Source organism: Ischnura elegans, chromosome 8 (genome assembly GCF_921293095.1).
Source record: "Ischnura elegans chromosome 8, ioIscEleg1.1, whole genome shotgun sequence".
In the NCBI taxonomy this organism is placed as follows: domain Eukaryota; kingdom Metazoa; phylum Arthropoda; class Insecta; order Odonata; family Coenagrionidae; genus Ischnura; species Ischnura elegans.
In genome coordinates, this window is record NC_060253.1 from 114,864,023 (window position 1) to 114,876,488 (window position 12,466).

The following is a 12,466-nucleotide window of genomic DNA, read 5'->3' on the forward strand; positions in this document are numbered from 1 at the left end:
AAATTTCAGCTTCGAACCAATGCTCAAACAGGGAATAAACTGCAGAGTATGTCAGATATTGTGTTTGACTTCGGTGGTGACAAAGAAAAGAGGGAAACAGCTGCCAACAACCTAATCGTTTTAGCAAGAGAGCGTGCAGGTGAGTTTGAGTTCATTTTTTCTTCATGTTTTGGTGCTAATGTATGTGTGCGTGGAGTAATATTGCCTCAGCCAGCGCAGGTTGTCAGCTGGTCAAAACTCCCCATACATGAGGATACACAAGGGTCATTATCCCACAATCGTACGAAATTATGCCCATAGACTGCCAAAAAAAAATCTAAAGTAAAGTGGCATATTATTTTATGTACCCATTTACTAATTTTAGTGACAAAGTAGAAAAGGAAAAAAATAATTTTCCCCAAATTTAATGTCCACAGACCATGATTCGTCACGTCCATGGACGGCCGCACATAAATTTCCGAAGAGGTGTTTATTGTGCATATTAACAACCTTTACTAAATAATGTATTATAAAATCTATGATTAAACAAATTAAAACAATATTAACATTCCTAAATAGTCTTTTTGGGTTGCTTTATTTCATAATATTTATTGTAAAATAAAAAAAAACATTTGTCCTACTGAAAAAAGCAATGTCCGTGGACACACAGGAAAAAGGGGGGATTATTCATAGGATATGGTGGCAACCCTGAAACACCAGTGAGTAGAGAAAGATATTGTCAGCTATATTGGGTTGCTTGATTTTATACTGGCTTTAGTGAATGTTTTAATGCTGGAAGAAAAATTTTGTTTCAGTTTTTTGTAAGAGCCAAGATCATCAGTCATGAGTTAACTTCTCTCGGGTTTCCCACCAGGTTAAAGGCTTCATAATGGCCCGGTGGGAAACCCGAGAGAAGTTTACTCACATCATTCGCCGGGAAAGCATCAAATCTTTCATCATCAGTCATGTCCATGGTCGGGTAAAAATTAGTAAAAGTTAATTCTTTTGCTAATTACAATTGAGATATATTTTGCAGCTATAAAATGCAAGTTCAATGTAGTAAGGACAGTGCCCTAACTTATATTTAGTCCCAAATTAACTTAATTTAGAGGAAATCGTCATGTATGTGGACATAATGTCCTTGTACATCATGTCCGTGTACATCATGTTCGTGAAATCTGCAGTCCATGGACATGACAGATGATAACAGACATGATTATACATACACTATGACTAGTTACAGAATGTCCAGTGACAAATTTAAAAAAAATTTTCTCTTGAGTAAACACAATATTCCTCTTCTGCCATGTCTGTGGACATATATTGTGCCGGTCCCAACTCCCGGATATGATTTTGCCCAACCTCCGTTCCCTCAGAGGATATTTGGAGGAGTGAGGTTAGCAAACAGGGTGACACACACGTAATTATTTTTCCCTGAGTCGGAGGAGTCACTGCCTTCGTCCACCACTCCCCTCCTCCGATCCAGGGTTAGGGAACTTGGATTTCTAGCGACCAGCGCCGTTTGATTTGCACTAAAACAGTAAAATTGATGGGTGGCAGAGGAATCGCCGAATAAGCTGACAAATCTCCCCCCTTAAATAACAAGATGCCGGGCCTAGTTCCTTTTAACATAAAACAGTTTTAATGAATCAAAACATGATAACAAGAAATAACCCTTGATAACACTAAATACCCTAAAAACACAAAATACCGTATAAGCGCGTGTAAGAGGCGCACCTTTTTTCCCAGAAATTACAGCCGAAAATGAGGGTGCGCCTCTTACACAAACTTCTTATCTTCCCCCCTCCCCTTCACTGGTCGCAAGTCTAAGGGGAACTGCGTGGCCTTGGTTTTCAGCGTGAGTCAGTCATCTGAAACCTTAGGTTAAAAACAAGCGGCAGGCAGGGGAGTTTCTCCCTTAGTGACGTACACCCATGTCTCGTATAGCGCAATTTCGATTAGCGCAATTTCGATATAGCGCAAATTCGTTCCTCGGGGAAACATTGCAACGCAGTGTAGCCTAATCAAAAATCTTAAACGCTCTCGTGATAAAACATGAACTTGCGCTAAGTACACACGAAATTTCTATCATTTTACGCATATTAATATTATTGCTTGCCTCAAATCTTCTTTTTTGTTTATATATTAATCGAATTCCATTGCTGTGCGATGGCCAAAAGTATTACTCGTCTTTGGGTCCAGATAGCCGGCCTACCGAAGTGATTTATCTCGTCTCCTTAACAGAATGAGTTAATTTAGATCATTAATTAAGCGTGGGGCTAGTGGAAATGAGTTTTTTTTAAGCAATACTGGTTGAGACGTAATTTTTGCCGTCATAGGTTATCGGGCGATTGACTTCCAGGTAGATGGTCTACGCTAAAGCCTTCAAGGTCATCAGTATTCACGGGGGAGAAATGGAGCGGTGGCTGAGTTGCGCATGAATAGCATCAACATATAAGAGGGTCCGCTATAGAGTCTCAAACACAATAGCTTCGTTCCCTCCCCACAGTCGTAGGCCCTCTGCGTCTCAAGAATACAGTTCAGCAGTAGAAGGTGATTTAGATAGAGCCATGCAGAGTAAAAACCAAGAGAAAATGGCAAAAGATAGGAATGCGGGTAGAAAAATCAAGAATTTATCAAGAAAAACCATAAACCTAGAAGAGAAATATAGGTCAATTGCTTTGAAAATGGAGAAATTCAAAGCGAAATTGCACGGAAGTTTGAACGCACGATGCCTTATTCTGAATAAAGACGAAGTTAAAACATCAGTGACCTCAGCCGCACCAGCTTCAACCAAGCGGTCTACACATACGGAAAGTTCATAGTGAATCAGTACAAAAAGACGAGAGTGGTAATCGCTCCGAGACATTTAGTGAAAGCTCCGGTTGGTTCCAGAATTTAAACGGCAAGCAGGTATTTTCAGTGCGGCGATATCAAGTGAATCTGCAAGTGTTGATAGCTCAGTCACCACAACATTTTCTGATGAACTCCAAGCTGTGATTGAAAGTGGCTCCTTTCCCCCTCAACTAGTTTTTAGTGTTGACCAAACGATATTCTTTTGGAAAAGAATGCATTCTCGTTCATTCATTTTCAGGGAAGGAAAACCTGGGTCAGGTTTCAAGGCGTTTAAAGACTGTTTCACGTAGCTGCTAATGACTCGGAGGACTTCAAATTAAAAGTGATTTATCATTCATAAACTCCGCTAGCTATGAAATGGCATTCAAAGTAGCATTTGCCTGTCACTTCGATGAGCGACATAAGGGCCTGGGTGACACAATAGTTGTTTTTAGACTGGTTTGAAAAATCGTCAACTGCCGGCAATGCATTAAGAACCCCTTAGATAACAGAAGTTAGCCTACCCGCACGACAGGAGGGAATTTCAAAAGCACGTAAGAATTTTTTTTAACATGAATAAAAGTCTTCAAATGCGAGAATACTATCTTTAAAGATGTTTTAAACTATAAAAATTTATATAAATAATGTTTTCTAAGGCAATTTATGGGAATATATATGTTTAAGAGGAAATTCAATACCCAAGACCTATGCTACCAGGAACGCATTCCTATCTTCCAAATATTAAAACGCTCTCGTATAACGCAAATTCGTATAGAGCAAAGACCCCAAGGAACGCATCCCTAGCGCTATAAGAGACATGGGTGTATTTTAAAAATTCTCCTGTTTGCTTATCTTTTAAACATCGCGCCGTCACGTCGGTACCCCAGAGGTGCACATGAAAAGATCGCACGGGGTTTTTTTTGCTCCGGAGGGCGCGCTAAATTTGCTGCCATGAGTATGCATCCCACGGCATTTATTCATGCTTATCAAACGTAGAGAAAGGCGTAGTTTTGAAGGACATACCTAGTTAATAGTCAACATCTGTCTTGCCGAGTAATTTCCATTACGCTGAGGACCTGATTTTCCAAAAATCATCTTCAGACGCTAATATGAGGATTATTGCAACTGAAAATTATATTGGTATCAAAACCTGTGCTTTAAAAAATTCAAACGAGTGTGTTCATTGTTGGACTAAATTGTGGATGGAAGAAATCGGAAATGCTTATAAGTGAAGAGCGCGGAAGGAGAGGTCCAGGGGAAGGAGCGCGATCTCCGTCTTCGAAGCAAGCAACGAAATACGGAGGGGAAGGAGCGTACTCCCTCCCCTCCGTATTTCAAGCTACGAGGCTATGAGCGAAGGAGCACGGAAAGAACACGTCCGATCTTGCATGTGACGTCGTTGCCTTCAAAGCGAAGGCGCAGCAATGTGATATATGCAGTTTGCATTGCCTAAAGTTTCCGGTCCGTCTCGTCTTGTTTGAATGCGCTTATGCTACGCTTTTTCTTCCGAAATTGTGCTGTTAGGACTATTTTGAATATTAGTAGCCTTGTTGTAACTGTAAATCTTTGTGTCAAACAATTAGAGCTTAAAAAACTTAAATGCTGTCAGATATGCGTCGCATTAGATCTCTTTCATTTTTGAACCTCGTGCATATCATACAATTATTGAAAGCTATAGAGATATCTTCAGGCTCAGTAGATGACTCACCTAGCATTTGGGCTCCAGAAACTGGGAGATCAATCAAGGTCAGTTGGTGAGATGGGGTAAGGATGAAACATGTTTCCATTGTTCCCCTGTAACTTGATGTTTTCCTATTTTCCTGTGGGGTCTCGGAAAGGAAAAAAACGGCAGCGGCATTGGCTGAATGTGGCTCCATTAAATCTACGACGTGGTTATTATCCTACGGTGCTGAGATTGCCCCGATTGTTGTCCAAGCTCATGGGAAGGTTCATGCTATGTGCCTGTCGTGTATTGCCTTAAAAATTTCCGCGGCTGCAATTCTATTGCAATACTCCTGCGAGAGCATTTAAACAAAATTGTTCGAGAGTAGGACAAGCATCGTAGAGTAACGGCGTATGCGAAGAGAGGATCGGAGCTCTTTCTACTCCCTCTTATGCCGCTATTACCGCCGCAGTTATCAAAATTTCCTCTTTCAATTAATATTGAAAAAGGAAAATTCGATTACAGTACGCCTGGAATTTCGACAGTTATACGTCTGCAACACCGCGCAATAGTATAAAAAAATGCCGCAAAATTTTTTTCTTCATAGCTTCGATGCTCAAAATAGGGGTGCGCCTCTTACACACGCTTATACGGTACCCTCAAAACACAAAATACCCTTTGACATAATACAATTACCTCCAATATTCATCAACAATAAGATTAAACACTCTTTGCAATCACAATGCCTTCAAAAAAAGAAAATGTCTTAATCCTCAAGGCAATTTTGATAGATAATATAGTACAATGAGAGATTAACACTCTTTAGCTATGTCTTTTTAAAAAAAAGATGACTTAATTGTCAAGGCAATTTTGGTAGGTAGTGAACAGTGAGAATTTGACTAAAAAGGTCCTTCTTCTTCGTACGAGCATGAGAGCACAAAGCACACACTTGAGCGCACTTATTAAGCTTTAACAAGCTCCACTAGGGGAAACTGGGAATTGGGGTGTGGTTAGCTTACACTTACTTTCTGGTGAGGATCAGTTGTAGAAGATACTCTGACAAACAGACGGCGGATTGCGTCTGCTGAATTGTGGCAGGTACTTCTTCCAGAATGTCGATCCCTCAATGCCAAGGAACTTGCGTAGCGTAGTCCAAAAGGCCATGTCCCCCACTTTCCTCCTCTTGACATACTAGCTCCGTCGTGGTGCGTTCGCTATCTGCTCTCCTTCTAAGCGTATGCTTTGCTGGCTCGTGCGTCACTATCTGTCCTCTCGCTCGGCTTCCCTATTTATTCAGTTTGTATACCCGCGTTCCCCGCACTAACGTCGTCTGCACACCACACGTACACTGAACTAGGCGAACTACAATTTCAAATTTTTATTTTTTTATTTTTTTTAAATTAACTTCATTGGGATAATACATCCATGAGTTTCATCAAGATAATACAGCATAAAATACTAACATATAATAAAATACGATACAAACGAGCTATACAAACACAAAGCTATCAGTGGGATTGAGGTCATAAGTTAATACACAACACCGGTTAAAAACTCATTAAGATTGTAGTAGCTCTTTTCAATTAACATATTTTTCAGTTTGGCTTTGAATTGGATTGATGAGGAAATGGAACGGATGGTGATAGGAATCTTATTGTACACAGTGGCAATGGAGTGGTATGGACCTTTTAAACAGACTCTGTAGGAGTATTGGAGGGTGTGTATGTTGTTTTTGGAGCGTGTGTTGTGATTGTGTAAGTTGGCGTTAACAGGGAAAAGAAGATATATAAGAAGAAGAAAATATATTCACCATTCACTTGTTCACCCGTACACTAGTTCAATTCATACAATATTAAGCACTTTATTATTTGCTCTATTTTTGGATATTTTCTTTTTACTCCTGAACTGAAATGTGTTTGTTGGAGTAATGAGTGGTAACAACTTTTTAAGGTGTATGAATTTCTCTCGTGGAGCTGAGCTGAAAAAGTCCATCCTTGGGCTCTTACAAAAAGGGCCATTTTTGCAAAAAGTAAATTTTTTCAATGTTGTCATACTTTGAGCCAAATAATGGCCAAAATAATTATCCTATCATAAAAATGTTAGTAACTTGTATCTTGACAGATGCTATTTTCGTATTCAGGGCTGAGCATAAATCATAGATAAAATAGTTCTGAAATTACTGAAAAATGGAAACACGATTTTGGCAAAATTAAAGTTGAATTAAAATTGCACGATTATGCAATTTTAGTCCCATATAAATACATAAAAACCACACAATTAATGATGTTTTTCAGCAGTGAAAAAATATTCACCTCATTATACATAACGTTGTTGGTGGCCCTGACTGCAATGCCACCTCCAATGGTTTTCCACCTCTGACAAAGGCTGCTACTAAGACGCCACCCTGTGTCTGTATATGTATGTATTACTTTTACCTAGTCATGCATGTACTGTAGATTCTTCTGCATTAATAATTATAAAAATATAAAATTGCTGATTGAACGCTGGTTTCATTTACAATTTAGCATGCTCCTAAAAGCCAAGTTTATTAAGTAGGTTATAGACAATGCTTTTGTGTTTTTAATTGCCCTTACTACCCCAAGAATTCTATCCCAAAAAAATTATTGCAGGGTTTTTGTTTGTCAACCTGTCGTTGAATGTCTTATCTAAGAATGGTAATGTCTTCCAGTTTTTGATGAATTTTTTTGCCTATTTTCCATTATTTTTAATGGTGGGAGCTTCTTTATCACTAGTGCATTTTTCCTGAGCTATTGAAATACATTGTAGCTTGTGTGTGTTGGCAGCGGAACCGATTCGCGGTCTGACATGTGTATTGTGGGCAGATGTTTTTGCTATGATAGTGTATTTGTGAAACCAAGGAAATGGTGAAACTGTCTCATTATCTTGCAATGAAATTTTCTTTAAATAGAGACATGCAAATACTATCCGCGAATACTTGAGTACCTCGAATACTAGAAAGTATTTGATATTCAAGATTTCAAATAATTATGCTAAAAGTATGATCTCAAATACTTTAAATTTTGCGCCATATACTGTTGCACGCACGTCATTAGTAGTTGACTCGGAAAAAGTGTAGATAACTCAAGTCGTTTAGTGCATGAAGCGGCGTTTTAAGCAAGTTGACGAACTACATCAAATTCATGGATTAGAGCGGTGAAAAGAGTTTGACGTGGGGAACCAAAAATGATCGGGTGAAAAAATCTGAAAATCCCTGGTTTCCTCCTCCAGGAGAACCTCAGTGCCGTGGGATAGTAACTATGTAGCACAATCCCCAAAATCCGCTATCCCCTCCATCCATCAGCCTTCGGCCCCTCCTCCGACGCTTTCCTCCTCTCCGAAATCAAACAAAAGGCCCCAGCTCGCATAGGGTCCATTACGAAGGGCATTAAGCAGGGCATTACGAAGACCATAAATCAAAAGCTTTAAAAGAAAATGTCAAGTTACAGGAGAATAATAGGATCGTGTTTAACCCTTCCCTCTTTCTCCCCCACTGACCTTTTTCTGCCTACCTGCTTCAAAGTTCCCCATTTCTGGAGGTCAACTGCTGCATGAGTCATCTATTAGCTCAAAAGGTTTGGAAGGAAATTTCTTAGCTTTTCTACAAAAACACACATAGTGAACTTGATATTTGAATTTAAAGCATTGATAAGGTGTAAAAAATTTCTTAGTTGCCTCTTCGTTCCCGTCCATAAACAAAGTATGTCATCTACATAACGGAACCAATAATGAACATTCTTTAGGAGGGGGTGGTCACTATTGAAAAGTTTCTTTTCTAAATTGTTAAAAAATATTTCGGATAGCAGAGGTGACAATGGGGAGCCCATAGCTAAACCGTCTCTTTGTAGGTAGAAGTTTCCGTTAAACATGAAATAATTTTGATTTGTACACACTTTCAATAAAGATATTAGTTCGTCGCAAATGAGTTGTAGCGTTTTAGCTTCGTGTAGCACTTCCTTGGCCAGGAGCACTGCTTCATCTCTTGGAACACTCGTGAATAAGTTCACCACGTCAAAGGAAACTAGCATAGAATTTTTAGGCGGTGTTATTTTTGATAAGAATGTTGTCAATTCTATGGAATTCTTAATACTGTGTTTTGCAAGGAAATTGGAATGTTCCATGAATTTGCACTTCACAACTTTGGATAGGGAATGCACTGGGGAGCCTATGCCTGAGACCACCGGGCGGATGGGAATGGAAGGTTTGTGCACTTTGGGCATGCCATAAAATCTGGGGGCAGTGGGATTCATCTCTGTTAGATTCCACTTTTCACTTGGGGTGAGGACCATTTTTATTTTGGAAATAGCACTTTTACACTCTGCTTGGCATTTCTTGGTGGGATCTTTTTCTAACAGTTGCACATGATTTTTGCGATAAATTCTAAACATTTGTCAATGTAAATCTGTTGGTCCATGATCGCTGTTGCATTCCGTTTGTCTGCTTTAATGGCTACCACGTTCGCTGCTTTAAATGATTTCTTGATTGAGTTTATTATGGCTCTTTCTCGGTCCTGGGCAGATGGTTTCTCGTTATCATGCCGCCACTCTTTTTTAAACAATGAATTTAAGCTATTGGCAAAAACACTCTTGATCATGTGATCTTCTCGTTTTAAAGCGACTTCACAATCCACTACTAGGTCTTCAAAATCTTCGGTTTTGTTTTTAAGGTTCGGACAGTATTTAAGGCCTTTTTCAAGCAGTTTAATCTCTGCAGGTTGGAAATGGTGCTGTGATAAGTTAATTACTCTTTGGTGGAACGTTTGGGGCATGGGACTTACAGTTGCAATCCTAGTTGATTCTGCAGTTTCTTTCCTTGACGGTGTTGCTGTTTCTCCAGGTTGTTGTCGTCGGTGTTGTTGTTTCTCCAGTTGCCTCTCCAAGTTTCGTAGCTTCTTCTTTACCATCTGCAACTTCTTGCAGGCAATTTCACTTGCCAAACCCCTCACTCGGTTGTCAAGCACCATCCACTCAGCCCAATGAAAGGACTTCGTCAGCTCTGTGTACAGAAGATATCTATATACGGCTACATTGTTTCGTTTCGCGCACCAATATTGCAGTTCCTTCTTGATCCAGGTCTTCTTGGATGCTTCCAAGGTGTAGAAAGCGGCTGATGAAGTTGAGTTGCTCCGGAGATAACATATTTGGGAATGAGGTTACGGGCTAGACATCTACTGTTGAAATATATGTTAATCATGATAACTCTGAATTTAATATGTAGTCAATTTCTTGTACCACTTGGCCTGCTCAAAAGGTGTCTAACAATGACTTTCGGCAATTGATATTACACCTTTATTGGATGGAAATATCAGTAATGTGCGTGTAATTTAAAAAAGAATAAGACCAAACACGACGTATTTCTGACTTTATTTAAGCATTTTACACAAGGAAATAAATGTCAAAATACAACGAAGACTTAGCATTCTGGCGAAACTCGATCTGGTGCAGCTGAGCTTCTCGGAAGTTGATGCGGTATTTTATTCCAAAAACATATATCAAGTTACAATTTATGAGGTATGCTTTAAATCTCTATTGTCACAGTCACAGACAAAGGGATATTTTCTTAAGATATTTGGTTTCTCTCCGCTAGAAATTTCAATTCATCTGCTTATCTCATGAGAACTTCCAAAGATGGGCTGAAAATAATTGAAGAAGAAGAAAATCCAGTGGAGAAGCGCATGCATTTTGCAAAACGCCTCAGATTGTTCGATAGCGCTTGACAGTAGTAGTAGGGGTAAAGCAGGCAACCTGTTGAAAATAAGAATTTGGATGAAGCCGGGTATCAGATGGGCCTACTGCTGAAATGGCATTTGGTAGATATGAATGTGTACATCAGACAGAAATACATCGTAGCAGTGTAAATGCCGAGACGGCATGCAATCATTTTTTCGTGAGGTGGTGTGTCCCCTTAGGATACTTGAAAGAGATGTTAGTTGAATCAACTATATGCCCAAATTGTTAGCATAAAATAAAATATTCCATTAATCAGCTAAATTCCTGTTTGAATCCTTTAAAGAAAATCACAATTACTCACCAAAATCTTGGGTTTCCTGCTGTGTAGGCAACCTAGTCAAACATTCCCACCTTAATCTATTTTTTCGTCCATCCCATTGAAAAACGATAAATCAAGGTTCCACAGTGTACCTTTTTATTTATACATTCACAAAGTGAAATAGAAGAAGAAACGTATGTTTAATAGGCTTTACGTAGTTCTAGAATTTGAGGTATTCGAATATTCGAGCAATCCTTTAATATTCGAATTCAATATTCGAGTTCGAGAAATCTGCTATTTGACCCATCTCTACTTTTAACATTAAGTGCATATCTTGTGTTTCTTTAACTTTCTATTACTTGTAATAGATTACAGCCTTGAAGTTATTTTTCATTATTTAAAAAAAGGGCCTTTCTTGTGCTCTCTGAATAGGCAGTAGCTTTGCAAACCCCGTTACTTACACAAAAGGAATGCAGAGTATTTGTAGTGTTTTTAGTCTGTGATAAAGGCTCTCCGGCTAAGTATTCATGATGGATTTTCGTATACAGGCATCCCCCAACTTATGTAAGAGATGCGTTCCGGCAGACTCTGCATAAGTCGAAATTTACGTAAGTCGAACATTCTGGTTTAGTGCTTCAGAGATTTTGATCGGTGGGGTGGATTCTCAGCGGAGAAATGCGCGGTAAATTCTCGGTCAAGTTTCATTCAATTCACTGCGATATTTATGAACTCTTCCGTGTATTCTTACGATATTAGACACAAAATCAATGAATATTAATATGTATTGAGAGTTGCATCTCGAGCATTGCCAATCAAAATGCGTAATATTATTCCCCAAATTGACCGATCGCTTGGATTCGGGAAAGTACGGTATCTCAACGCTACAACACTAAACTGAATACTTAAATTGATTCATTATGTTATACTGCAATCTAAGTTTAATCAATATATCTTCTGCCTTGTATGTATCACGTTGATTGATGAATCTGTTGGTTTCACTGTCACAGTTAATACACGTAGGAGGGGTGTTGAGGATTACGGGCAAATAACACACAAAAAATACCATTAAATCACTATATTCTTAGATACATTCACACGCACTTACACTCAATCTTTCATGCACGCAAACATACTTTCATTCTCTCATATCTCAATAAAATGACGTGAAAATATCATCATTTGAATATGTACTTCGCTGGAAAAATCTAAGAGTATTTCCAATGCACAAAGCTAATTAAAAGTGAGCTTTTATTCAGCCAACTCCGTCATTAACTTGCAACAAAGTTTGTGGGGAAAAGCTTTCAATAACGCAGTATTCATTTGCATTGGCACACAATATGAGAGAAAGAGAAAATGCAGCTTAATCAAATCTTTGCAAAATACAACACGGTAACCCAGTTGCCAGAAACATGTAAACAAGTACGTAATTAATATCCTGTGTCAACTTTTTCTTCACTTTTTCGCAGCGTTCATTGCCAACACTCAAAATTTCAATGCCTTTACGTGGGTACCAACCAATTCTTTTCCACATTAAACATTTCTGCTTGGACTTCATTTTCTTTTAATTCCACAGATGGAAATGTCCAAATTTAAGGATACAATTTTAAAATGGTTGAAAGTTCGGGTGTGTATGCTGTGGAACAAGCTGTATCGTACAGGAGTGAGCGCAACCACTTCCATAGCTAGAACTGCAAATTTTCACGTTGATTGGTTACTTGGGATTTATAAGCGATTTTTCTACAGAAATTAATGGAAATTCCTTCGAGAAATGATCAAAATGGGTCACTTTGTTTTTATTAGCACGCAAAAAAACTCGATAACTATTCGATATTTTTTCTGCCATTGGGTATAAGAGCGAATATCTACTTCATCGCGCTCGTATTCGAAAATTAACGTAATCACTTGAAATACGGTTATTACTTACGTAAGTACGGATTTACTTAAGTCGAGACATACGTAACTCGGGGGATGCCTGTATTTTTT

The 12,466-nt window shown here is 38.8% G+C and overlaps 1 protein-coding gene across 1 annotated transcript in view; it reads left to right on the plus strand.

Annotated features, from left to right (window-relative positions):
- Nucleotides 1–12,466, plus strand: part of LOC124163447 (protein unc-45 homolog B) — a 233,099-nt gene that overhangs the window by 32,571 nt on the left and 188,062 nt on the right. The window contains exon 5 of the mRNA XM_046540368.1: nucleotides 10–139. Within this exon, the coding sequence (XP_046396324.1) occupies nucleotides 10–139 (130 nt within the window). The remainder of the gene's footprint in view (nucleotides 1–9; nucleotides 140–12,466) is intronic.